Genomic DNA, 24,623 nt, shown 5'->3' on the forward strand with positions numbered 1-24,623 from the left:
AACAGCAATAATACAAAAAGAAACAAGGCATAGCAAAGTGCATACGAGCAAAAGTTCCTCAATTTATTAATGGAGATACGAGCAGTATACGATATGGAAATAGTAATCCCATGGAAACATGTTCCACATTGAATCATTGCTAGTGTATGTCGCCTTCCGTCATATCGATATCATAGCCTCGCTATAAATCGAGATTCTCCGCATTTTTTAGCAAACCTTTACTGACCCCTAAAGTAGCGTAATCCAGCCTGTTTTTTTTAAATTTTTTTTCATAGTAATTTTTATTCTACAATAGAACTTTTATCACATATCATGAGGTATATCGTGGAGTGTATAAACAAATTTTTTCAGAATTTTTTGATGGCATCTGTCTGAGAAATGGCTGGGTGAATGAGTCGCGTTTTTTCACTGGCGGACACGACTTCTCATGTTTGGATCATCGTGAAATGTTAACGTTATTTTTTTAATTTTTTCCATATTTTTTTACATAAAATTGTCAATAAATTATAAAAAAAAATTATGAATCTAGTATGGACGATAGCTATTCGTTTTGTGAACATTAAAAAAAAGTTAAGCAAATCGGTTGAGTAACTCCCCCGGAATCTTGACCGCCAGTTTAAAAAGTGTGTTTTGAGAAAAACGCGTTTAAAGTTTGATGAGTGCACTCCCAGCGCTCCGAACGTCGAGCGGTGTTGTTATTTTTGCATCTTTTTCGAAACCTTCCAATGGTAAAGTGGGTTTCTACTTTAATTCTAAGGGTATAAAGGAACAAAAAATGCAAAAAAAAAAATTAAAAAGATAACCCTGACCCCTTAAGACAAAGATTCCAAACGTAAAGACATTACCAAATTTTAACAAAGAACAACACTACCATATTAAACTTCAGTAACTTAGCAATATTGATTATTACCTTCTGCGAGATAAAAGCGTACCTACGTGATTGTTGTAACCAGCTGGACGAGCATAACATAATTGACATTTATGTGGCACGTACGCAGCTGTCGATTTACTTGCTTGACAACAATGTGCACTGAAGTAAAATTTCCGAAAAAAATTTCATTACAATTTCACATTTTCCATTTCGTTTATTTCGGAGTAAAAAGTATGTTACAAATTTACAGTTCAAGCTAGCATTTCTTTGTGTTCTTATTGACTTGACAATGTTGTCTTGAATATTTTATATTTATACTCCAAGAGAGTTGATACCATGAAAATACACCTCTTGTATTCTTCTTTGACCTCCATTAATTGCAATTTCACTTTATATTATACTATGTATATCTCCAAATGATACGCAGTAATCAAATGTTAGTATACTCAACAACCCATATAACGATCGTAGGGATCAAAAACATGAAAATTGACAACCTCTAGAAGAAGCTTTTGTGGCTAGGAATATTTCACAGTTCCTCGGGTCGATTTCATTTTCCAATCAACATCAAAAACGTTGGTCTAGCACCCATGATGGTATGGTACGGTTTTGTCGTAAAAAGCACCTCATAAAATTTATGAGCCGCATCCTCAAAACTAAAAATTCTATCGGACACCACAGTACGAATGAGAACTTTTATGATTTTTTTTTCATACCCTTAAAACGATATTTCAAATAGGTTTTGAATTACAGGCCTCTTAGATTGTATACACTCACTTCAAACAGCTCCATCAGTTTATCCTTAAAAGCGCTTTCTCAAAAAAAAAAACATTTTATGAGTTTGACAGAAGGTTATGTTAGGTTGGGTATCATGCAATATATAGACCTACTTAACCTTTAATTTAAGCTGAAGTAATCGCCATACAGGACGTTAACGCATTTTGCAAATTTTCACTCCTAAAATTTTATTTATGTAGGAAAATATCCAATTAGCATCTCAAGTAACTTGAAACTTTTTTACACACGTACGCAATTATATGGTTAAAGGATGTTGTATAAATATGCACCATATACGCTCAATACAATGACGCCACAAATACAACTGGTACAGGGTACAACATTTGGTATTTCGAATTCAAACTGTACTTATGAGTCATAAATTATAAAAAATTCCTTTTTGTAAGTATTGACTTTGGCATTATGTGATGAATATTACCTTTTTTAATAACCGCTTGAGAACTGGTTGTTTAGTGACTACTTTCGATCTAGAGATAAATGTCCAACGGTATTTTGATAGCAAATGATGCTACATGAAATAATTCAACCGTTTGTAGAAAAACTTTACCTTCGGATTAGTGTGTTATATATCTAAGTTTTCAACAATAAAACCAACCCAAACTAGGTCCTTGTGGTGCTTTGGTTAGAAAGTGGTATAAACAAGGCTTAAATGTAGATTAAACCACTAAATATATCACTGAAGTCCTAGAGTATCATTGAAACAACTATATCCACATTTCTGCAAAGGTCACACGAGTGTGAAGAAAGCCACCGAATACATTTAGCGAACTTGGTAGGAACTACACAATTATTACTGCATCATTAGATTCTCTTAAATTAAACACCAGCGAATTGTTGCAAGCTTCATCTCTAGATATTTGTGGGGTTTATCACACGAATAATCACCATTAAAGTATACGTATCCTAGCTGGTCAATGGATTATCATTTATCCGACTGCATATTTTTACATCAAATATTTTTAGACAGGAATTACATTATTTTCTCAATCATCTCAAACTTCTCTAAAAATTGACTCAGTAGTGCTAGTAAGAACCATTTTCAGGGTCTCTACAAAACGTCCTTAGTTTCAAGTCGATCAGCGAATGAATGCAGCATTTAAGTCTTACTCTCACTGGAGGCTCGGAAACTGTAAACTATAAGAAATAAAGTCATCAAGTAAAACTCAAAAAAACTTACCAGAGGAGTTCCGAAAACTATGAACTGGAAGAAACAAATTCATCGTGTATGAAACTTCATCTATTTAAGAAATCAAAGAGTTCACGTGGACTCAATTACTTCTCTTGACTGCGAATCTTTACAAAATGGATAGCTAAGGAACTTAGAAAATTCTCAGGAATATTATACTAGCTCGGACAGGACCTTACAAAAGTTACTTCAGTTATTTGACAGCGAGGTCAGTATGTAAGCCATCATTCATAGTTTTTAGGCAACCTGTAAAAACTACCAAAATGAGTTACCCTTTTTAACATACGCGTGTATTTTAGGTGCGACCGCTATGTTTGCCACACGTGCCCACTTGTACTAACCAAAAATAAAATTGTTTACACACTTCTGTAAATGATATATCATTTTAATAGGTATGTAAACATGTGTGTCAGTTTTATTTACACACATGTAAACAAATACATGTGTTTGTATCAGGACATGGATACAAGGTGTATGATGTCTATAATACAACTGTGAATCTCGCTCGGGTAAGCTGTGGGCCATTTCCAGACGCGCCTGTGAAAGGGGTTAGCCAACATTACCAAAGTATGAACGTGTGTGTGTACCGTTTGAGGTGACACATTTTTGTCGTCTCATCCAAATTGTGTTGATTTCAATTGTGGTTAAAATTTTTTCCTACATTCTTCTGGTTTCGATTTCTTTTCGGCGCAAAAAGGTGAAGAGCTCAAAATCTCAGTGAACCCAGTGACATTTCATAGATGTCTCGCATATGTGCGAACACCAGACGAAGGTAATTGAGTTTAATGAAACTGGATTCCGGTGACGGAGTTGTGACAGCTATTAGGTGTCGATCATCTCTATACATTTAATTGCAATCCAAATATCCCCTTTCTTTATGATTGAGATATGGAAGTGGAACCAATTAACTATGAAAGCACTAAAAATCCAAAATCGGCCTTCAAAAAATGCTACTTTTGTTTGGGTCTCTGTATTTCTGATCTTTTCGATACGATAACGAACCAACATATTGATTTAGCTGGAATACGAAAAAAGATGATTAGTGTGTCTGAGAACCATTTCATACTCCTTAAGATAAGGATAAAGATTAAGTTGAAGACTCAACTGGAATCTGTGGTGTATTGTACCCACTAATCTTCACGATATTATAAGCGTGCGCACAACTTAAGGACTTAACATCGGAGCTGATCTCTAATTTTTCCCAAAAAAATTACACTGCGTAAATCTTCGTTGCGAAGAGTCAGATTCGCCAATTCGAAAGTCGTCTTACACGGAATCATATCCCGATCTTTGTGTGCCGGCGAGAAGGAGGTATTTTCCTAGTAATCGAATATGATTCCACAGTGCGAGGGTTGAGAGAAGGATTGAGGCGAGTCCATGAATTTACTAGATCTTACCATCTTAAAGGTGTCGTCATACATAGTACGTCCGAAAGCCTATTAGTATATGTTTACCTTAACTTAAATAACCCCTTCAAGACGGAGGGGTTATGGCCCAGATATGATTCCCTCGTGCTTTCTTAAGAAATGTGCCAAATATATACACCAACCCCTAACAAACCTATTTAATTCATCTCTTCTGCAAGGCTATTAAAGTCATTTATAATTCCTTTGCATAAGAGTGGATTTAGGTCATCTATTGAAAACTATAGGGGAATAGCAAAGTTGTCTGCAATACCTAAACTTTTTGAAGCAATTATAACAGACGACATAACCTTCCGGATCTCTCCACTAATTTCTTGTTCTCAGCACGGTTTYCGTAMAGGGAAAGCTACAAGAACTAATTTGCTTGAATTTGTATCACATGTATCAACGGGTTTTGGGGAGAATAAGAATACTGATGTTATATACACAGATAAAGCTTTTGATAAAGTAAACCATTCAATTCTTTTGAATAAACTTGATCTTCTCGGTTTTCAACCAATATTTCTAAAATGGGTGAGCCTTAAAAAATGTAAAACGATGTGCTTTTCATGTAGATCTGTAGACCCTACTTCATACGTAATACAAARCTTTAGGTTGGAGCAAGTATGCAGTTTTGTTGACTTGGGAGTAACTATGGACCCCAAACTCAATTTTAATCTTCACACATCTTCCATGGTTTTTAAAGCTAAAGGTGCTCTTGGTTTTGTTAAACGTTGGTCTAAAGAATTTAGAGATCCGCTTACCACAAAAATTCTTCTTACATCTTTGGTGAGGCCTATATTAGAGTATGCTTTCGTGGTATGGAGCTTTCGTTATCAAGGTCATTCTGTGAAACTAGAGTCCGTTCAAAAACAATTTTTACTTTTTGCCTTAAATCATTTGAATTCGGATCCCAGTTTAAATCTTCCCCCTTACACTAACCGTTTAAAGCTTATAGATCTCCCTACACTCGCTAGTCGTAGGGAAATGCTTGGTATAATATTTCTTGTAAAACCCATCAATGGGTCAGTCTGTAGCCCATCTTTCTTGTCTGATATTAATTTTAACATTCCCGCTCGCTCTATCAGGCAGTTTAGACCTTTACTTTTAAAATTTTCTGCAACAAATTTCGAGTTAAACGAACCATTCCGGCGTATATGTCACGATTTCAATTCTCATTCCAGCACATTTGATCTGACAGATTCTCTCTTTACCATTAAAAAAAATATTTTATCTACTCTTAACAAGTCACATTTAAAAATTATAAACTTTAATCTAATTCTTAGTTTTAGCTGTTGAAATTTTTGTTTCTGCAGCTGAGCAGCTTAAGATCGCAACTCTTAAAACTCCCTTGCCTTTTATGACTCGGCTAATTCCGCTCGTTCGCGGATTGCGCCCCTCGCGTCGGTTGGGCGGGAAGAGGGTAATCGTTGGGTATTATTATTATTATTTGTCCCCCGGAGCGCAGGCAAACCATTTGATTTCGGCCTTCTTTTGATTAAAATTCAAAATACGCACCTCGGCTTGGAGAGCAGTCAGGAGCAGCGTTGAGTACGCCGGATAGAAACTCAACGCCACCGTTGATCATGAGTTCTATAAATTTATTCGGCAGAAGGAACTCCGGCTGAACTACCGAGACATCGCGAACTGAAGATAGTTTTATAATTTAAAGAGAATGGGAACACTATTAATTAGAGTACAGAGGGAAACTAACTATATTAGAATCTGCAAATTTTAATATGGTTTCACAGTTTACTTTAGAACCAATGCATTTATGTAATGAAGATATTATTTGAACTGCTAATTTTTAAGGGAAATATTTCCGTAATGAATGAGAAGCTACAGTATTTGGCAAAAAAAAAAAAAATAAAAGACTATATGATGAGTAACTGTACTATCCTTTTCTTTTGCTTCACGTCGGAATCCGACATTTTTCGCATGAGCATTCAGAAGAACATTTAAGCATTTTTAATGTTCACGGTGTATTCAATTTAACTGACTGCGAACTACGGTTTGGCGCGATTGAAAATTTCTCCTCATATAAGATCGAGAATTATAAGCAAACTTGAAAAAAAAATTATAGAAAAGCCGGCTAAAATATTGCAGCTAATGGAATTAGATATTATGAGAGAAAGAATATGTTTGCATCTCGTAGAAAAGTTTCAAATGTAGGACTTTAAATTATTTCGCGAATGCTGCATCTTAGCGGCAAAGACGCACCACTCAATTAGCCGCATCACCGGTAACATCGAGGACAAGCTGGAACTCGCTTCGAAACTGCCCACGTCATCGGAAGAATACATGCGCTTCGTTAAACAGACAGAGGGTTCCAAAGGCAGTGTCGGGAGCGTATTGCGTGCTCTCAGGGGTAATGCAGTAACACCAGCAGATGGAGAGCCAGATTCCACAATCAAGGACGATGGATCGGACATTGCATTGTCCGACCATGAAGAAGTTCGAATAGAAATTATTCGTCTGATGAACAACAAAGCGGGCCGGGAAAATCAACAACTGACCAAATATTCACCCTTTCCAAGTCTTGGAAAAAACCTCTAAAAAAGATCGACACACACACCACCAAGGAGTTTAATTTGGTATCCCCGCAAAACTAATACGGTGTAAACTACGTTGAGCTATAGTCAGGATCGAAAGGATCTCTTCGATACAAAAATAACCATAAATTTTCCAAAGAACGTTTCTATCGAACACTCGGCTTACGCAATTATAGCCGAATCAACTCCAGCGCGTCAGTCGTTTCTTCTATTTGCAAGGTGGTGCCAAATATAAATTCCAAATGAAACTAGGTGCTTCTCCACTTTTCCACTCACGTGAAAAATATATCTCACACACGCACTCATCGTAAATGGCCTCCTGGTATTCCGGAATAAACTTCCACAAGCTTTTGTAACAAGCTCCACTCAAACTTTCAAGATCTCGTAACCGTTTAGCACTTACCACGTCAAAGGCGTACACCAACTCCTAAACATTTAATGGAGGGACAGGTACCTCATGTGCTTGAGATATCTGGTACCTCCGACCTGGGAAACGCATAGCAAAACACTAGTACACTCACAAAGAGGGGTTATGTAATCTAAGGTCATACATAATCTGTGGCAACCTATCAGAATTGCACCATCTAGCACGTTGAAACTTTCGTCTTAAACACCTGGCAGTCCTGAACTTAAGGCTAACTCGTGCGACCACCATTCAAGTTTCCTAACTCGGAAGTTTTCACCCCTCTTCAACAATCTATAATTCACACCTCAAATTAATTCATTTAACGAGCAATTCCAGTCGATTCCAGAGGGAGTAACCATAATTTGTATCAAATTATAATCACTTATTCCTCACCCTCCTCTAATCTCCCTCCTAACATCAAACGCTCTGCTTGCTGCGTGATTAGTGAGCGTTACCATTATATTACACACACCCCTAGGCCCATGTATACCATTCGCTTGGCACATTTTATTTGTGGAGGTTATTACACACCATACATTCGCTGAGTGCCTAGCTAATTTAAAATTAACCTAAATTCATAAATGTTTCTTATTTTATTTTGCCACCACTTCAAAGTTTTCATAAAATTCCACATTTTCTGCAGAATAGCGACGTACTCGTATTTCACGTGAGACATTTTTAAGGGGTTAAGGTGAGTTTGAAAATTTCCAAAAATCGATTTTTTTTTTGTTTGCTTTATTAATTTCTACAATACCTCTAGAATATAGTCCTAAATTTTAAAGTTGATCTGAGTAATAATTTCGGAGATGCAGCCATGAGAACTTGTGCACTCAAGGCTAGCTGCGCTAAGTGCCCTGTCTTTAAACGCGTTTTTCTCGAAACTGTGCTTTTGAACACGTGCGGTGGACACGATTTCTCGAAAAGTTATCGACCGATTTAGTTCGAATTGTGTACACGTTTTTGAAATAATATTATCTAGTTATTGAACGAAGGATTTTTTCTTGTTTCATTACAACTTGTTTTTCTGACCAAAAAATGCCGAAAATTTTACCAAAAAAGAGATTTTTTGTTCAAAGTCCGAGAAAAGAAGGACAATTGTAATATTTTTTATTTCTTACATTCAAAAACGAGATTTAGATATGTACTAACAGAATATGCTTAGTTTTTTAACTTTATATAAACCAATAATATGTTACCCTGTCCACGGCGAGAGCACCTTTTTGAGAGACACCCAGGGAAATGCGGTCCCAACGGCGGAATTTTCAACATTTTTGTATCGAAATTTCAGGAGATATTGTTCGAATATATACCTTTGATATAACCTATTATATTTTTCAAATATAGGATTGCTTTTATTATAAAAAATAGTAAAAATACCTTTTTTTTTTGTACCTCTGAAACCCATCTAACCCCTTAACTCCTGCTACTTCGTACATGGCAATAGGTTTGGACAGAAAAAACCTCCTCGTTATTTGAAGAATTTCCTGCTAATAAAAACATGGAAGATGATGAAGTATCGAATGGCCTTCTGTGGGCAGTAATATTGGTGCTATGTAAGATTCTTGAGTAGATGAATTTGATAATCCATTCACACCTGCGATTTCAGCTGTGCAAAACATTTCACAACTTGTAGACGCAACGCCAATGGATAAAATATTCAAATTTGCAATCCAAGTTCCTTCTATACCTCCCAAATCAAATCTTTAATTTTAATGCAGAAATTGTCTGAATGTAATTTTCATCAAACTTGGATAGAGAAAATTTGCAAGTTCGATGAAAATTACACAGTTTTTTGAAAATTATTTCAAAATTACTGCAAAGTTTAAATGAATTTTGAAAAATTGTTTAAGAGGGTATTCTGGTTTAGAGATTCAAAAACTCGATTTTTTTCTTGCACATTTTTGTAGTATAGCCCTTCAAGAAAATGTTTCTAAGAGGATTTTTCAAATTATTTTTCCAGAGTTATAGCTCATTTTGTGACGCGCCGGCAAAACCGTTTAGCAGCCGGTGACAACTTTAAACTCGTTTTTCTCTCTCTAGAAACGGTATGCATGATATCTCAAGTTCTACTCAGTCTTATATATTATGGTATATACATTATGGTATCGCGCTATGAAGAGCTTTCGAAAGATTTTTTTATTTTTGTTAATTCCGGACCGCAAAAAACCGAAAAGACGAAGCTCTTTTTTTAAACCTCCACCATTTTGTAATCTTTTTTTCAAACACGTTTCGTAGTGCGATAACTACACTTTTACTCTTCACGGATTTCGCATAAATTTTAATTTTAGGTCACGGGGACAAGCCATTGTTTCATCAGTCTCTACTTCGCCGACCTGCAGTTTTTTTAATTTAATTTTTTTCTTATATAATTTATGTTTTGTATTCTTAGAATATCAGAAAAAAACATGTAAAAAAAATGGATAGTCAAAATAATTTTTGATTTTTTCTTATCGCGTCGAAAAAAAAATACCTAAAATTCGGGGTTCTAAACCAGAATACCCCCTTAAATTAGAAATTCTGTTCAATTATGCAGTAGTTGACAAAATTTTTTTAATTTTCAACCAATTATCTGCAATCGATTTTATCAAAGAAAAAAGTGAATTCGATCGGGTAGGACATATTGGGGTTTTCAACATATGGTGCATACACGATTTCTTAAAGTATTTTACAAGCTTCTCATGGGGTTTGTACAGTTGAGCCTTTAGTTATTCTCTAATACTTTTTCACATTACTGTTTGTTTGTCATAAAAAATAATGCTGTCTAAACTGTTAATGCCGAATTCTGCAAATTTATCCTACAGCCTGACTTTAAGTGCACTAATTTTATTGGCACCAATTGCAGATCTCTGCTCCAAATCAACCACCCCAAATTTGACGCTATTCGCCGATCTATGACAGAGGGGATTCGGATTACCACTTCACCACTCTTATAAACTTCACCTCGTGCACACGCATACCAAAAGAAAACCTACCTACCACACCGACTTCGGCCACATGGCCGCTATTGCCTGCAGCGCAGGTGCCGCAGAGCTAGATGCTGTTATAACGGCAGAATTTTGCCGGGTTTGCAGTCCTTGACCGGATAAAAAATCCGAGTCCGTTCCGGTTACGTAGATCCACTGTCGTTGGAAGGGGTGTGGTAGGTGCCGAAGTCGCTCGTGCCGGTACCGCCCTGCTCGTTAAAGGGAGGGAAGTACCACTATACCCCATAAGGGCGTCTACTTTCCCACGAAGGTGAGCGCTTTCTGCAATGACGGTCATCAAAAGTTGCTCATACCAACAATAGCTGCTTAACGCAGCCCCCCTTCCCCTCCGTCTCTTTGACAAGGCACCCCTTATCTGCAGCAATCTTCCTTGGAGCGCCCTTTATCGCGACTCTTCTTTCTCCAGCACCGCCCGATTTAATTCCAGGTACCGCAGCTATTTCGACAGTTCTTGCTTCGCTATCGGAGTTACTCTTTAATTCAAGGAGCGACCCCAGAAGTGCCTTTCTGCGCGGCACGGTTTCAAGGTTGCCCGTCAGAGTCTTTGTTATGCTCTGCGCAACGTAGGAGGGAAAAAAACGTTCAGCAAGAACAAGGGAGACGCTGCTAATAAAACAAAGGGAGGCAATTACAAAGTTTGAAGAGATCGGTCTGTACATGACCGCAAACCAAAATGTTAGGGCCAATACATCTTCTGAGGTCAAAATATCGAACGTTATGACGGTCAGTCACCCCAGGAAAATGACGACTGACGATAGAACCAACGTCGTCCCTGAGGGTTCGATAAATTAATGCCCCCAATGGAGGTGGGAAGGTTCTACGTGAAGTATGAACCTTGACCACCTAGTGGTGGAATGCAGAACAGAATCCGATGCTTCCGAAGGTGCGGTGAGAAAGACTGTCGGTTGGTCATCGTATGATTTCGGCTGTTTGCCAAGTTTACTGTGGTATTGCTAAGCGTTAATTGTTAGAGTTCCTATGCCGTTATTTGTGAGTTAGGGGGTGGTATGCTAGAAGTTAGATGCGGCATAGAACTTCTGATATCGACTGGATGGTCAGTAGCTGAAATGACTCCTCCACGGAGAAGAAAGGTTGAGAGACTCACTGGAAACGGAGAATCCACCACTTCCACAGTAGTGGATGATTCCACTTCGCGTAGAGAACCGACCGCGGCGTATGGCGCATATCGTAAAAGCGAAGTAGTGACCTCGAAGGAGCTGAGGGAGCTTGCCTCAAAATATGAAGCACTCCTAATGGCATTACCGAGAATTCACATCAGCGCGGACAAGTCCATGTCCTTAGAGGAGGTTGTGGCTTGCATTCCTCACCGCCCAGCAGGCGCCTGCCCCCGCAGCGCCTGTGCTGGAAACGATTGCACCGAAGAACAATGAAGAACTACTCCAGCTGAACGTCTAGGATTTCAGCTCGGCGTCCCGGAGGACTGATGAGAGGATGGCCAGGACTGGAAGGTGGTCCTTGCTCAATCCACCCCAACAACAACGCATTTAAGGGTAACAAGCTGGGCATCTTATGATGACAACTACTATTGCTAAGCGCGCGCTCGCCAGCGGCCAGGGAGATTGAAAGACTGAGAGTGGTATCGGGTAGTATCGTGGTGGTTGTGGTTAAAACCCGAACGCATAAAGAAGTGACACTTTGTCAGTTGTATGTAGAGTTGCATTGAAACCGGGTGCCGCACCCAAAATACGGCACAGACGGCACTTTAGATGGGCCTCGAACCCTACGAAGGAAGTTAGAGTGTCTATACCTCACCAACTGGTACTGAAAAATGTCTGGCATTTTCAAGGCGCTTATCAACGCATTGATTTGATTCGCTGTGCTTTAAGGCTGTCGTCAGCACGTACTCACGTTAAACACACCACACATTGTAGATGCATTTGTGTAGTTAAGCAAAGCCAATTCTTACTATTAACGGAACTGATAACGAGCTGGCAAGAAAACACAGCGTAGTCTTGCTAGCAATAGAATAGGATGGGTCTTCGTGCGTACCACTACTGGCTAGCTAGAGTTCTAGCTAGTCAACTAACTAATCATTGCCTTATCTGTGTTCATGCGGTACGGTTAAGACTCATTTAGGAAGTATTTTAAAAAGCCTGTTTAAAAGAAGAAACAACAACACCTACATCCAGATTGTCCAGCCATCTTACAATGATAAACACCTCGGATCTCACGATTTCAGTGGTCAGCAAATCGAAGAAATTTAAAACTTTCAGCATGAATCACCGACTGACTGGCTGTGACAACTAGAATTCGAATTAGAATGGAAAATAGAAACTAAAACAGTAATTGTTTCAAACTCCTCCATCAATTTCTATATACGTATATTGAAGTGCTCCTTTGTTTAACAAAAAAAAATTATTTTTACTGATCTTTGCAACAGCATCAACAGGCATACTGCAAATAAAGCTGAAAGGCATACAATTGAGTGACGAGTTCATCATTTCAATTCCACACAAAGTCGAAAATCTTCAAAGCACTCACCACTTTTAAAAACGTGTATGCATAATTCCAGCAAATAGCAGAAACAACAGCAGCATGTGGTTTTGAAATTTTTTTCAATTCTTTTTTATTTTTTTTTACAGTTATTGCCAGTAATAATTTGCTTTGGAACTTAAGTAATATTTCAACAATGATGCTTTTTTTCTGTATTATAACGGATGCGCAATATTTTAAATTTAATATAATTTGAATATTCTTAATAATATTGATTATATTTTACAATGTTTTGCATTTAAATGCTTATGTATAGTTGTGTAAGTATGTTTTGGTATACAATTTACAAAAATCATATTTTTTGTTTAATTTTTGTACTCAATTTTGTTTCTAGCCCAGCCGTTTCAGAAAAAATTTCAACTTTTATTAATAAATACAAACTTTAAATACAATTTTTACATAAATAATAATATTTGTATCGCTTGTTAAGGCTAGATAGTCGAGTGGTTGTCGTTAAATAATAAACAGCGATTTAACAATTTGTGTGATGTTTTAGAAGAACAAATTTTCTGCGTTTACTTCTGAAATGTAAATCTTATAAACGAAACGGAATAAAATTATTTTGTGTGCTAGTTTGCATACTTTTTTTTAATAATTTAATCAAATTTGGAAAAACATTTTGGAGAATATGAGAAAGACTACGCGTATGTGTTAATAAAATAGTATGCTATCAAATATTCACAACAAAATTTTCAAATCTACTAGCAATTTTTGTTTATATTAATATATTACAAAATACTGATCATAAAATTAAGCGCCGTTTTCTCCATGTCTGATCAGGCGTCATCTGTCAATTAAGTTCTGGTAAAAAAAAAAGTTCTTTATCGAAAGAATCAGGTTTGGTTAAGTTTACCAGAACTTAACTGATAGATGATTGCTAAGAAAAAACAGATGGGCAGACACAGAAAACGGTCCTAAATATATTAAAAACCGCTGGCTTAAAAGCAACTATTTAAGCATTCTTATGTCGATATAACACTATTCACCGCATAATAATCGTTTTTAATACGATTTTTCAGTACCAACATAAGATTCCATATAAAAAATATAAGTCCATATATTTAAAAATTTGATTGTTAATAGATAAAACACCAAACTGTTCAAAAACATAAATAAATTTTAATTAATATGTTTTCGAGATAACAACTTATGTCGGACAAAATTATCGATATCAATTTTAACGATTATTTTACCCTTGTTAATCGCAAACATATTGAAACTGACTGCTTAAGAGCAAATTTAAGACACTCTCCATACCATATCGAACGCAAATAGTCGATTTTTATTATCGATTTGTTTGTACAAGATACATGTCTATATAAAAAATGCATATCGTATATACAAAAATCGTATTTTTCAGTATAAACGGCTGTTCAAAAATATAAAACGCAGCTCTTTAAAGCGCTCTCGACAACTATATCGTCATTGAACGCAATTAATCGATGTTTTTTTGTTTAAAAAATCTTTCTATTCATATGCGGTTTTAAAATATCAAATTAAAAATAAAAATTGTCAATACATATCGCACTGTTCGCTTTATTTTTCATTAAGTTTAAGCTTGCGATACCTAGTCACTTAGGACAATAATCGCTCTCACTTTCAGTCATAACCAATTTATCTAAAAAGGTTTATTAAAGTCAGTCAAGGCTAAAACTTATGTTTTGTTTCTTCAGACTGTCTTTAACACTTTAAATTTCTGAAAGGATTACAATCAATTCTTACGAGATACGGCGACAACACCAACATAAGCTCCCCCTAATTTACGCAGCCTCTTCCGTAATCCACTGCCGTGTTATATGTTTTTGGGTTAAACGTCGCCTTAGTCAGAGATTATCCTTAAGATAAGGAAAAAGTAAGAGTGTGTCTCCAAAACAGATTGTCTTTAAGACAGGCTAATATACACAGAACATATAATAATACAGCTGTGTAATGGGTTGAATGGGTGAACACTTTCTTAAATGTCACTTTAGTGACAGATATTACATAGGCAAAGAAGCAAGTATATACATTCCCAAAGACTCATTTTATTTATAGATCTTTGAACAGTAGAAGGACTTATACTACTGCATTATTGGAAGAATTCCTTTCATAACCGACTATTTGAAGGATGAACGCTTTAGAAAATGAAATTTTTAGAGAGATCAGATTTCAACTCTGATTGTTCGAGGAATGCTTCTGAAATCGATACTCAAGTTCTGCCTGCAACACGAGATATTGTGGATGAATGCTTTCTTAATCGGTATTTTCACACGAAAGGAACATTACTTGTACAAGAATGCATCTTACTGAAAATAGAGGTAATTTTTGGCCACAAAAAGCACAACGAAATACTCGAGACGGCTTGTATAGCCATTTTATTCAGTATTTTTTGAAGGTCACCTGCAATTTTTGGATGTTTTTGTATATATTTTATTTCTAGGCGAACATTCAAATATGTTCCAATAAAGCGTTCCGTTGGTATCCCTTTTGTAGAAATCAAAATCAAAGGGAAAGGGATTAAACGTTAAGATTAGCTAAAAGTCAGGCATAAACGAAGCCAGAGGTTATTTGTTACCTGACACGTGTAATCTTTGAGAAAGATCTTCATATATGTTCAGTAAGAACTCAGAAGAGTTATCTCTTAAATGTCATTAAAAATATGAATTCTAAACTAAAATATGAGCATTGCAAATAGCATAGAGCAAGAAAAAAGTGAAATGATATTTTAAAACTAACAATTTTCTTGACAAATATTTTTCAACAATGCTTGTGTGAGTGGTTGTTTTCTTGATGGTATACGAAAATAGATTAAATAATTATAATTTCAGTGTAATAATAATAATGATATACAATTACTATTTTGAAAAAAAAAAAACAAATTTTGAAAAAATATTGCATACTTTTAGGCTTTCAAAAATTCGCACTGAAAGATATGCATTTTTCTCAGTGCACTTTTATTATTTTTAGTTAATGTTGGATAAAACATGTATCTTAATATATTATGCACATAACTGAGTGTTGCCTCACTTAAATAGATTCGTTGATTTTACTAATTTTCAAACTTTAAGTACCAACATACATTTTTTTACTGGAAACTCGTTACCGAAAAATATTTATAAAAGTTTTCAGGAAGTGATCGGTTTTAAAGACAAACCTAATATGTCTGTCTACTTAATTTGGCTCTTAGAAGATATTGGCCTCTAAACCCAATTTTCCAATGTCATTACCTAAGAAATTAACCGTTCCACCCGACAGTCGAGTCTACGTAACTAGAACGGAACCGGATTTTTCATCCCACTAAGGACTGAGAACTCACAAAAGTTTGTATTATTTTCTAGCGTCTAAACTTCAAGTTCATGTCAATGCACAAACGAATCAAGTTCCAAGAGACCAACTATAACTGGACAGATAGAGGTGAGCCGTAGGTTAATCGAATGTATGGGAATGAGAACAAGAATATACTATTCTAGAACTGTTCTCAAAGAATAGTCGCATATACATAACCGCAGCGGACACGATTCATATTCGGCTAGGATCTTTCTACTCAACAGCACTGCTCAAATCCCTAACAGTTACAGATTGTCCTCTACCTAAGATTGTTAGTGTTAGATGCTGATTGGAAATGATATGCTGATTTCTGGCACAATAAAAGCAAAAAGGCAAACTTTGCTATTCAGTGTAAGAAAGTCGAAAAACTAAGTCGTTTCTTTCGAAAAAATGCTTTGAATGCTTAGAGTAAGAGCTAAACGCAGATGTTTCTAGAACAGACGGCATCTCGAATAATTGAAAAACATGTGACTTAGATTAGTTTTAACATAGAATCCAATTTTCAGACCTACCCAGCGTTATGCCATACAAAACCAGACCGAGTTTCCAGTAACAAATATGCTAATAATCTTTAAGTGGTCGCCAAGATTTTAACCTAACCCCATTGGACTCCAGCAACGAGGCGGATCGGTAAAATAATTATTACAATTTAAAATAATACACAAATACTTGGAACTTACAAATACAAAATTTAAATGTAACTAAGTAATGTCATTTACCACCGTATCCAGCCGACGGCGCGGCAGCAGCGTTCGGCATAAACGACGACTCGTCCATGGATTGAGCGACAGCCGACGCTTGATGATGGTAGTCAACTGTTAAGGCTGTCTGGTGCTGTGTAAGCTGATTATGCATTTGCGAGTGTTGTTGTTGTTGTTGCAGCTGTGGCTGCTGACGGTGATGATTAGCGTAATGCATTTGTAAGCCTTCGGTTTTTTGTGCCAAATGATAATTAGCGCTCAAATGCATTGTTGTAACATTTTGTTGCTGTTGTTGTTGTTGCGTATTGTGTAGCGATTGCAGGGCTTCGTTGGCAGGGTTATCAACCTTTGCACCCGTCGTGCTGTTAACACTACTCAACGCAGGCGAGAGTGCAGTCGGCGTTGTCGGTGCTGATTGTGAGCCATTTGCGAGGTTGGCGGCGCGTTGCGATAATTTCGGTATTTGAAATTTACTATTGAAGCCCTTCATGAAACCCTCCATGTTGGCCGCCATTGCTGGTGAAGCATATTGTAGTATTTTCAACATGTCCGCTTGGTGGTCCAAGCGTGTGGCAGGTGCAGGAGTTGCGGTTGCATTGGCGTTCGTGTTTGCGGTCGACGTTGACGACGACGAAGCAGATTTCTTGGCGGACTTACGTGCTGTGGCGCCACTAGCGCCCAGGTCGCCAAATGAATTTGTGCTGTAGCTTTTGGTCAGGCCACCAGTGGGATTGGTTGATTTTATGGACAAGCTTCCCGATGAGTTTGACTTTTGAAAGGGATGTTTAGATATGGTACCCTTCTTGGACGGTGACTTGGCTGACGCCAACTTCTTAGAGGCCGGTCCACTGCTAACGCCCGGTTTGAGGCCCGTATGTTGTTTTTTAGTTGAACCGCTACCCGTTTTTAAACCCTTCCCAGCTGTTGTGGTGGTGTTGGCTGCAGTAACCGTGTTAGCACTGCTACTACTGCTGTTGCTGTTACTGTTGGCGTTGTTGTTACTAATACTGGATTTGCCAGCACCGCTCGTCTTGTTGATGGTCAGCTTCAAGCCCTCCTGGCTCGATTTCACCATATATTCGGTTGAATTGAATTGTTGTGTTGACTCGGCACGTCCAACGCTCTTCGACTCACTGCTGCCAATGTCCGGCGGTGAGTGTTGGAGCGGCGCCGACACTGGCGCTCCCGGCAGCGCTTGCGTTGCTGTTGCTGTTGTTGACGCGACTGACATCGTTGACGCCGTCGAACTAACCTGACAAAAGAATTTCGTATCATAGAGAGTGTGTGTGTGGATAAATTACACGCGGAAAGCATAAAAATGAAGAAACAATTATAATGAGTGTGAGTGGTGAGTATATGGTGGATAGGGGCGAATTTGGGAGAAAGTAAATGTTTGATGAGGTTAAAAAAAGTTGAGAAAAGTGTTCAAAAAATTATAGTTGATATAGCAAGAGTGTAAAAAAAAGAGATAGAGAGAGAGAGAAAGAGTGAAGTATAAATTGTTAGTAAATATTGTTAAAAAATATCATTAAGTTTTGTGTTATAGTATATCATATTAATGTGTACAATTACTTCAAAATCAGCAATTAAATTAATTTTAAAATGCTCACCACCGAAAAAAATATATTCTCATAAAAATAAATACCAAATTAGTGATTTTTTTTTAATTTTATAGATTTTAATTTTTTTTTAATTTTAAAATTAATTTATTAAATGTATAAACATTATTTAACAAGTTTTTTAGTAACCATTTATGCATTTGATAAACTTGTTGAGAATTATAGAACATTTATTGGAGGTATGAATTAATATTTTTTATTATTATTCTATGAACAGTATGCATTAAGTTTATCACGAAGGAAACGTCGGAGACCCTTTAAAATATAAAGAAAAAAAGTTCAAGGCTTGTACAACTGTCTGTCTGCTTAATTATCCGAACTAGTCGCTTAATTTCTTGTACTCGTATAAAAATCTTTTTATTTGACGAGACATCCTCACTAACATATTGTTCGGATTGGACCACTATAGCATATATGTAGCTGCCATAAAAACTCCCAGTATATGAGCTTCCGTTGGCTATTCCATCCATTACAAATTTAAACAAAATTAAGTCGAAGCAAGTAAAAACTCTAATTTTTTTATAAAAAAATCAACAATTTTCATTAAAAAAAAAACTGTATCTAACATAACCTCAAAATTCAAAGCCAAACGCAATACTTCCTGGAACTTAAAGTAAATACAAATTAAAGTAGCTTGTTTTGCATAGTGGAAGTTTTTTTCGGTTTTGAATTTAATTTAATTAATTCATATTTTTTTTAACCACACCTTTTATAGAAATATATATTTTACTACACCAGCATGCATTTTAATCAAAAAATTAACCAAAAATAACTTAAATATTAACCAAAATAATTTCCAAATCGCAAATTAAAAACTAAAATATTAAATAAAAATAAATAAGACAAAACTACAAGTGTTAGCATGTTTATACTTTTTATTTATTTTTCTATTATTATTATTCTTTTTAAATTTAAAAAACTAGAATACAAAGATTTGAAAATTTTAAATAAGAAAATACATAAAGTTAGCATTGTAAGAAGAAAGCTAAAAAAATATTATTTTCTGTGCAAAAATTTATTTTAAATACATTAAAAGCTTTATTTTTAGAAAAAATGTATCTTCTGTCATACAGGGTCAAGCGCCTAACAGTATTTAAAATTATTTTTGACAAGTGTTGCATTTTTTGTTAAATAAATGTAGCATTAACACGTTAGCTTGTTTGTTAATTCAATTTTTACACGCTTTGCTTGGTTCACTTTTCTTTTTTGAACTTTATAAGCTTTGAAAGAACTTTTATCACTTTGGAAAATAATTTAAACCACTCGGAACAGCAAATGAACCGATAAACTAGACTTATACGCTATGAAAAATAATAAAAATTWAAAAAAAAAAATTATATAAAAATAAAAACTTTTCAAAAAGATGTGTACTAGCGAGTTGTGTCTACTGAAAATTGTATGAACTTACCGCGCCACTCACCACTTTACGCATAGCTGCCACTTGTGATGCTGCAACGGCCGCCGCATTCATATCCATTCCCCCCGGCGCACCATTGCCACTCAATAGCTGGCCAACACCGCCACTAACACCACCAGCGCCACCGCCACTCATATTGTTCACGGAACTATAGCCACCAGCAGTTGGTGCCGCTAAATGATTGATAGACTTCATTTGTTGCATACCACCAACCACACCAACACCCATAGCTGCTTTCACTGCATTAGCAGCCGCAACACCGGCCGCCGCATTGCCAACTAAACTGCTTGCAGCACCACAACCGCCTTTATCGCCTTTCGGACTTAGACTGGTCGCTGTGGCACTCTTCAGTGTCGACATACTCGGCTTACCCGAAGACCCATGCTTTGGCGAATGCGTGCCGAACGGTGACTTCGGACTATTGGAGGCGGTATTCGAATGCTTCGGACTGCTATAGACGGGCGAATGTTTCGGGCTGGGACGTGTCGAAAGCAGCGCAGCATTGCCGGCAGCGCCAGTGTTAGCGCCGCTAAGCATACTGCTACCGCTGCCACCTTTTGGTGAGGAGGAAGGTGATGAGAATTTGCGCGCCGCCACTGTAGCAGCGGTCTCGTTGGTGGCAGCAGGTGAATTTTGACGCGAATACACTTTTTCCGGTGGACCCATGGGTGAATCATCGCGCTTCTTTTTACGTTTCTTCTCCTTTTGCGTATCACTAGTTGAGCTTACGTCCAATGGACGCTTGCCACTCACCGTAGACATATTCGGAGCGGTATTTAAACCGGCACTGCCCACAGCTGTGCCGCCGCTCGATTTTTTATCTTTATTGGTATTAATACTCGTATTGGTCACGGCGTTAATGGGCGTTATAGTGATGGTGGATGAGGTGTTGACGCCGGTTTGCGGAACATTCGTGCCGCCGGGCAATGTGATTGAAGCGCCGCTTGCATTGGCGCCATTTGCTGCAGTCAGTGGAATAATTTCTATGCCGACGGAGCGTTTCACATCCACGCCTTGTTGTTGTGTGGCGCCTCTGCTATTACTATCCGGTGAAATGGGTGTTATGCTGACGCAATTCTTCAAATTTGTTTTATCCATCCAAATGTTCTTGTACTTATCAGCTATTTCGATTTCCGTTTGATTGCCGACGGTATTTTGATCATGTGGTGATGCGGTTTGTTGTAGTTGTTGCTGTTGCTGCTGCGTTTGCTGTAGCTGATGTGCGCTGCCCAAAGAGCTGCTTTCAGCAGCAGCATGGAAAGCTAAATTATTTTGCATTTGACTCTTTGGGCTATCATGAAAATCCTCCTGCTTCACTTCGTTTTTATATTGCAGAAACCCTGCAATGCCGGCAGCGCTATTGCAAGCTGCGTTCATACCAACGCCACTAACACCACCACCCATTGTCGTCGTTGCGGAAGCCATATTGGACATTTGTTGTTGTTGCCGTTGTTGTTGTTGTTCCATTTTAACGGCACTGCCACGCATGCCGGCACTACCGCCAACACCACCGCCCGAATCATTAGGTCCCATGACCATACTAAAATTTCCATAACCAGCATTGCCAGTGCTACCGCAAGGGCCTGTACCACCTAAACCGCCCATGCCGCCGCCAACACCACCACCGATAGTGCGCTGAAACATGCTCATCGTTTCTTGATCCCAAAACTTAAGTAACGCACGTATGGTCACCGGTATGGATAAACACTTCTCCACAACTTTTGTAAGCTTCAGCGACAGCAGATCGTAGTTATGTGTTAGCGAGTAGAGTGCACACTTTACATTGCCGTCACGTAAATCGAACTCAAGTGTTGCCATTGTTTCCTCGAAGGTATGTTGCAGTGAAACACTGATTTGTTGAAAGGAAATAGCATTGACTTCGAGTATGGTGGTGGATTCCATATCTGAAATGAGCGAATTATAATTATTGTCGGCCGACTAGTAGTTGTAATATTTAAAGCAATAACTTACCATTACCCATTTTGGACTGTGTACGTACACAACTAGCCAAGAGTGTGTAGAAAAGCGCCTGACGTTTAAGAAAATCTAAAATTTTTGGTACTTGCATAGGCTCCGTAAAAGGTATGGAGGAAACAAGGGTAGCCTAGAAAAAATATAAACAAACAAAGAAGTAAAGAACTTGATTTTAAAAGATCAGTTTGTATGGTAGCTAAATGTTATGAACAATTTGTGCCAATGATGCAATAAAATAATTAGTAATGGGCGGGGACTAATTCATTGGGAAGGAGTTAGTGAAGGTGTTAGTAGATCCAATGTGAATGGCGTTTAATGCCTGTCGAAATTTGGTTGCGTCCGAAATTTGTTCGCTATACTATTTATGTCGTCGACGTGTTGGAGGAATATTCTTCTGATGTTTCTACAAGGCAGGAGGAGCGCCTTGAAGCAAATGATTGTTTAGAGAGGAGGGTATTACGCTCCTTTGGCATGTAGCATGCGGGCCTCACTATGTAAGCGTTCAATGGGAGACATCAGAAGGTTTGTATCTTTCCCATTTGCGTCCTAGCGCACCAAGAGGACCATATCGTCGGCAAATTTATAACCACCTGCATAATTGCTTTGTATTTTCCCCAAGTGCTATCGGCTTGTGACTTGAGGATTTGTTGCTACTCTATACTTTTGTGACAATCGCGATTGCGGAATGATGGAGTAAAGACTGCCGATTGTTACTCACAAAATTTAAGGGTGGTTGGCCTTCGGAAATCTGACTCCATCGACGAAAATTTTGAAATTCACTCTGTACTTCTTCGTTGAGTTTGTGAATAAGGTGACCATGTATTTAGTAGGGAAAGGTTTTAGGCTCTTAGCAGTGAAGTAGCATTTCTGAGATAGGCGTTTGGGATATAACAAAAATATTCATAATTTATTATATTCTAACTTAATTAATAAGACCCACCTGCAATTTTTTATTCTCCGTGAAGAAGTAGCAATGCGTCTGATCCGGCAAATTCACAAAGAGACCTTTCTGTGAGTTCTTTAACTGTTGATCGGAAGCGGTTTGCACTACCAAATTCATAATCGACGATATGACTACGTCTTTTTTGTCTGGTGACTCCAAGCCGGTTGCGCCATCAGATGCAACACCAAGTGGCAAGCCCAAAGCTCTCAAGGTGGCATGACACACAGGTAGCGGTTTGTTTAGACGTAGCACAAATGTGGCGGGCAAGAGCATGGAGTTTTGCTGATTCAACGGAGCATATATTGGTATATCAATACCGGTCTGTGGATCATTAGTTACGCTAACAATAGGTAATATTTGCAGTTTATTCGCTGATGAAGCCTCCAGGTTTACTGTCACACTGAAGCCAACATCTTTACTTGTAATCAAATCGGTAGTGAGCGGTTGCATCGATTTGGTATCCAGTGATAGAAGATCATAAGGTGATACGAAATAGATGAGCTTCATTGGATGACCACCACGTCGTTTAAGCACTAAACCTACCGCAGATGCTTTGACCAATTGCTGCGAGTCTTTTGTGAAATTTTGCATTTGAAATAGATTATATAAGTCGGTTTCCATTGCTTGTAAGGCAACAAAAGCCTTCGTTTTGACTTTGGGTTCTGCATTTAATTGATAGATGGATGATAAACCCTCCAACTGCACAGTGAAATCGGCAAAGTCCCCCCGCTTCAAACAATTTACCAATTCACTGCATGACTGCTGTTCAATTTTGCATTCATGATGCACTTTGACATCGGTAAGTGCGCCGTTCGCGTCCAATATTATTTCCAAAAAGAACATATCGGTTGAAATAAACAAACCCGATGTATCTTCCATGAACTTGAGGCCCAGCTGACGCGATAGACTCTCAAGTCTTTCAACCAGTCCTTGGCGTGATGTTACTTTAATGCAATGTTGCATGCTGTCAAGGCATTTTTGCAAATTAGCTTTCTCAACTGCATCGAGCGCATAACGTTTCTCCAACATGGACATACGCATAGCCTTCGCAAGTTCAGGAAATGATTTGTGTTGATTGGAGCGCGTACGTATGCGTTCCATAAGCAGTTCGCGTTGCCATTGTTTATTTTTCTCCGCAGCGCTTGGTGCAGAGCTGAGCAACTGAGCAGCAGTTGTTGCTGAAAAAGATATTATATTGTAAATATTCTTCACAAAACAATAAAGTGCTCAAAGTATTATAAATATTGAATACACTTGGATATTGATATTATAGAAGACCTTTTAACAAAACATCTGTATGCATATAATGCATATTATAACTTTGTGCAATTATGTGTACTTAATAATAATTGTTTTTAACACTCACTAGTTGTTCCGACCGCCGTCTTTGCTACAGTGGAATTCATCATATTATTGAAAGGGTTTTCAACGTGTAACAAATGCGGTGAATTTAACCAAGAATGGCGCTCCGCTAGGCAAGCCGCCGTCGATAAACTTTCTCACACCTAACCACTTCACTTTTTTAGTTTCTCATATAGATAACATTAAATGTTTAAGACATATATTTGCATTACATATCTGTTTTTACAAATGCACGATATAACTTTTTATATAGATACTTTTTCAAAATTACTTAAATCCTTCCTTTGCAAAATCGTTGCTTTCTTTTCTGCCTAGTTTCGAAAAACACCAAGAATGTGTGAAACTAATCGATATTATCCATATATTGGTAATTATCTGATAGAAGATATCGATAATAAAAGGTTAGTGAAATCGTCATTTCATTGACTCCGCTGCGAGTTACGACTACAGAAACCGGAGTTCTTTGAAAGAATTAGCGCGTCACCTTATATCTACGTTCAGTCTTGGGGTCTTTAGGGATTAACGGTTAGTGTTGTCAAATTGACCTTAAGAAACTCTTAGTCACTCGAAAATAAATGGGCAGTTAA

General features: G+C 37.5%; 1 protein-coding gene across 2 annotated transcripts; it reads right to left on the reverse strand.

The window, feature by feature from the left end:
• Positions 1-12,761: 12,761 nt before the first annotated feature.
• Positions 12,762-24,355, reverse strand: LOC108976417 (mediator of RNA polymerase II transcription subunit 1). 2 transcript variants are annotated; one of them, XM_018945494.1, is made up of 5 exons: positions 24,041-24,355; positions 22,672-23,852; positions 21,729-21,861; positions 19,761-21,661; positions 12,762-17,973 (listed from the first exon to the last, which is right to left on the reverse strand). In XM_018945494.1, exons 1-5 carry the CDS (start codon positions 24,081-24,083, stop codon positions 16,732-16,734), a joined length of 4,500 nt encoding a protein of 1,499 aa, XP_018801039.1. In that variant the 5' UTR covers positions 24,084-24,355; the 3' UTR covers positions 12,762-16,731. The 2 variants fall into 2 exon arrangements, with proteins under 2 accessions (XP_018801039.1, XP_018801038.1); XM_018945493.1 differs by having other exon boundaries at positions 19,749-21,661.
• Positions 24,356-24,623: the final 268 nt, after the last annotated feature.

The sequence above is a fragment of the Bactrocera latifrons genome, unplaced genomic scaffold (genome assembly GCF_001853355.1).
Source record: "Bactrocera latifrons isolate USDA-ARS-PBARC rearing strain unplaced genomic scaffold, ASM185335v1 scaffold_76, whole genome shotgun sequence".
NCBI classification, from domain to species: domain Eukaryota; kingdom Metazoa; phylum Arthropoda; class Insecta; order Diptera; family Tephritidae; genus Bactrocera; species Bactrocera latifrons.

Excerpts from the sequence above, each read along its gene's own strand:
- LOC108976417 (XM_018945493.1), bottom strand. The coding sequence starts at position 24,083 with ATGATGAATTCCACTGTAGCAAAGACGGCGGTCGGAACAACTA. Across the intron at positions 23,853-24,040 it reads GACGGCGGTCGGAACAACTA|CAACAACTGCTGCTCAGTTG; the intron begins GTGAGTGTTAAA and ends TATCTTTTTCAG. Across the intron at positions 21,862-22,671 it reads CGGAGAATAAAAAATTGCAG|GCTACCCTTGTTTCCTCCAT; the intron begins GTGGGTCTTATT and ends TATTTTTTCTAG.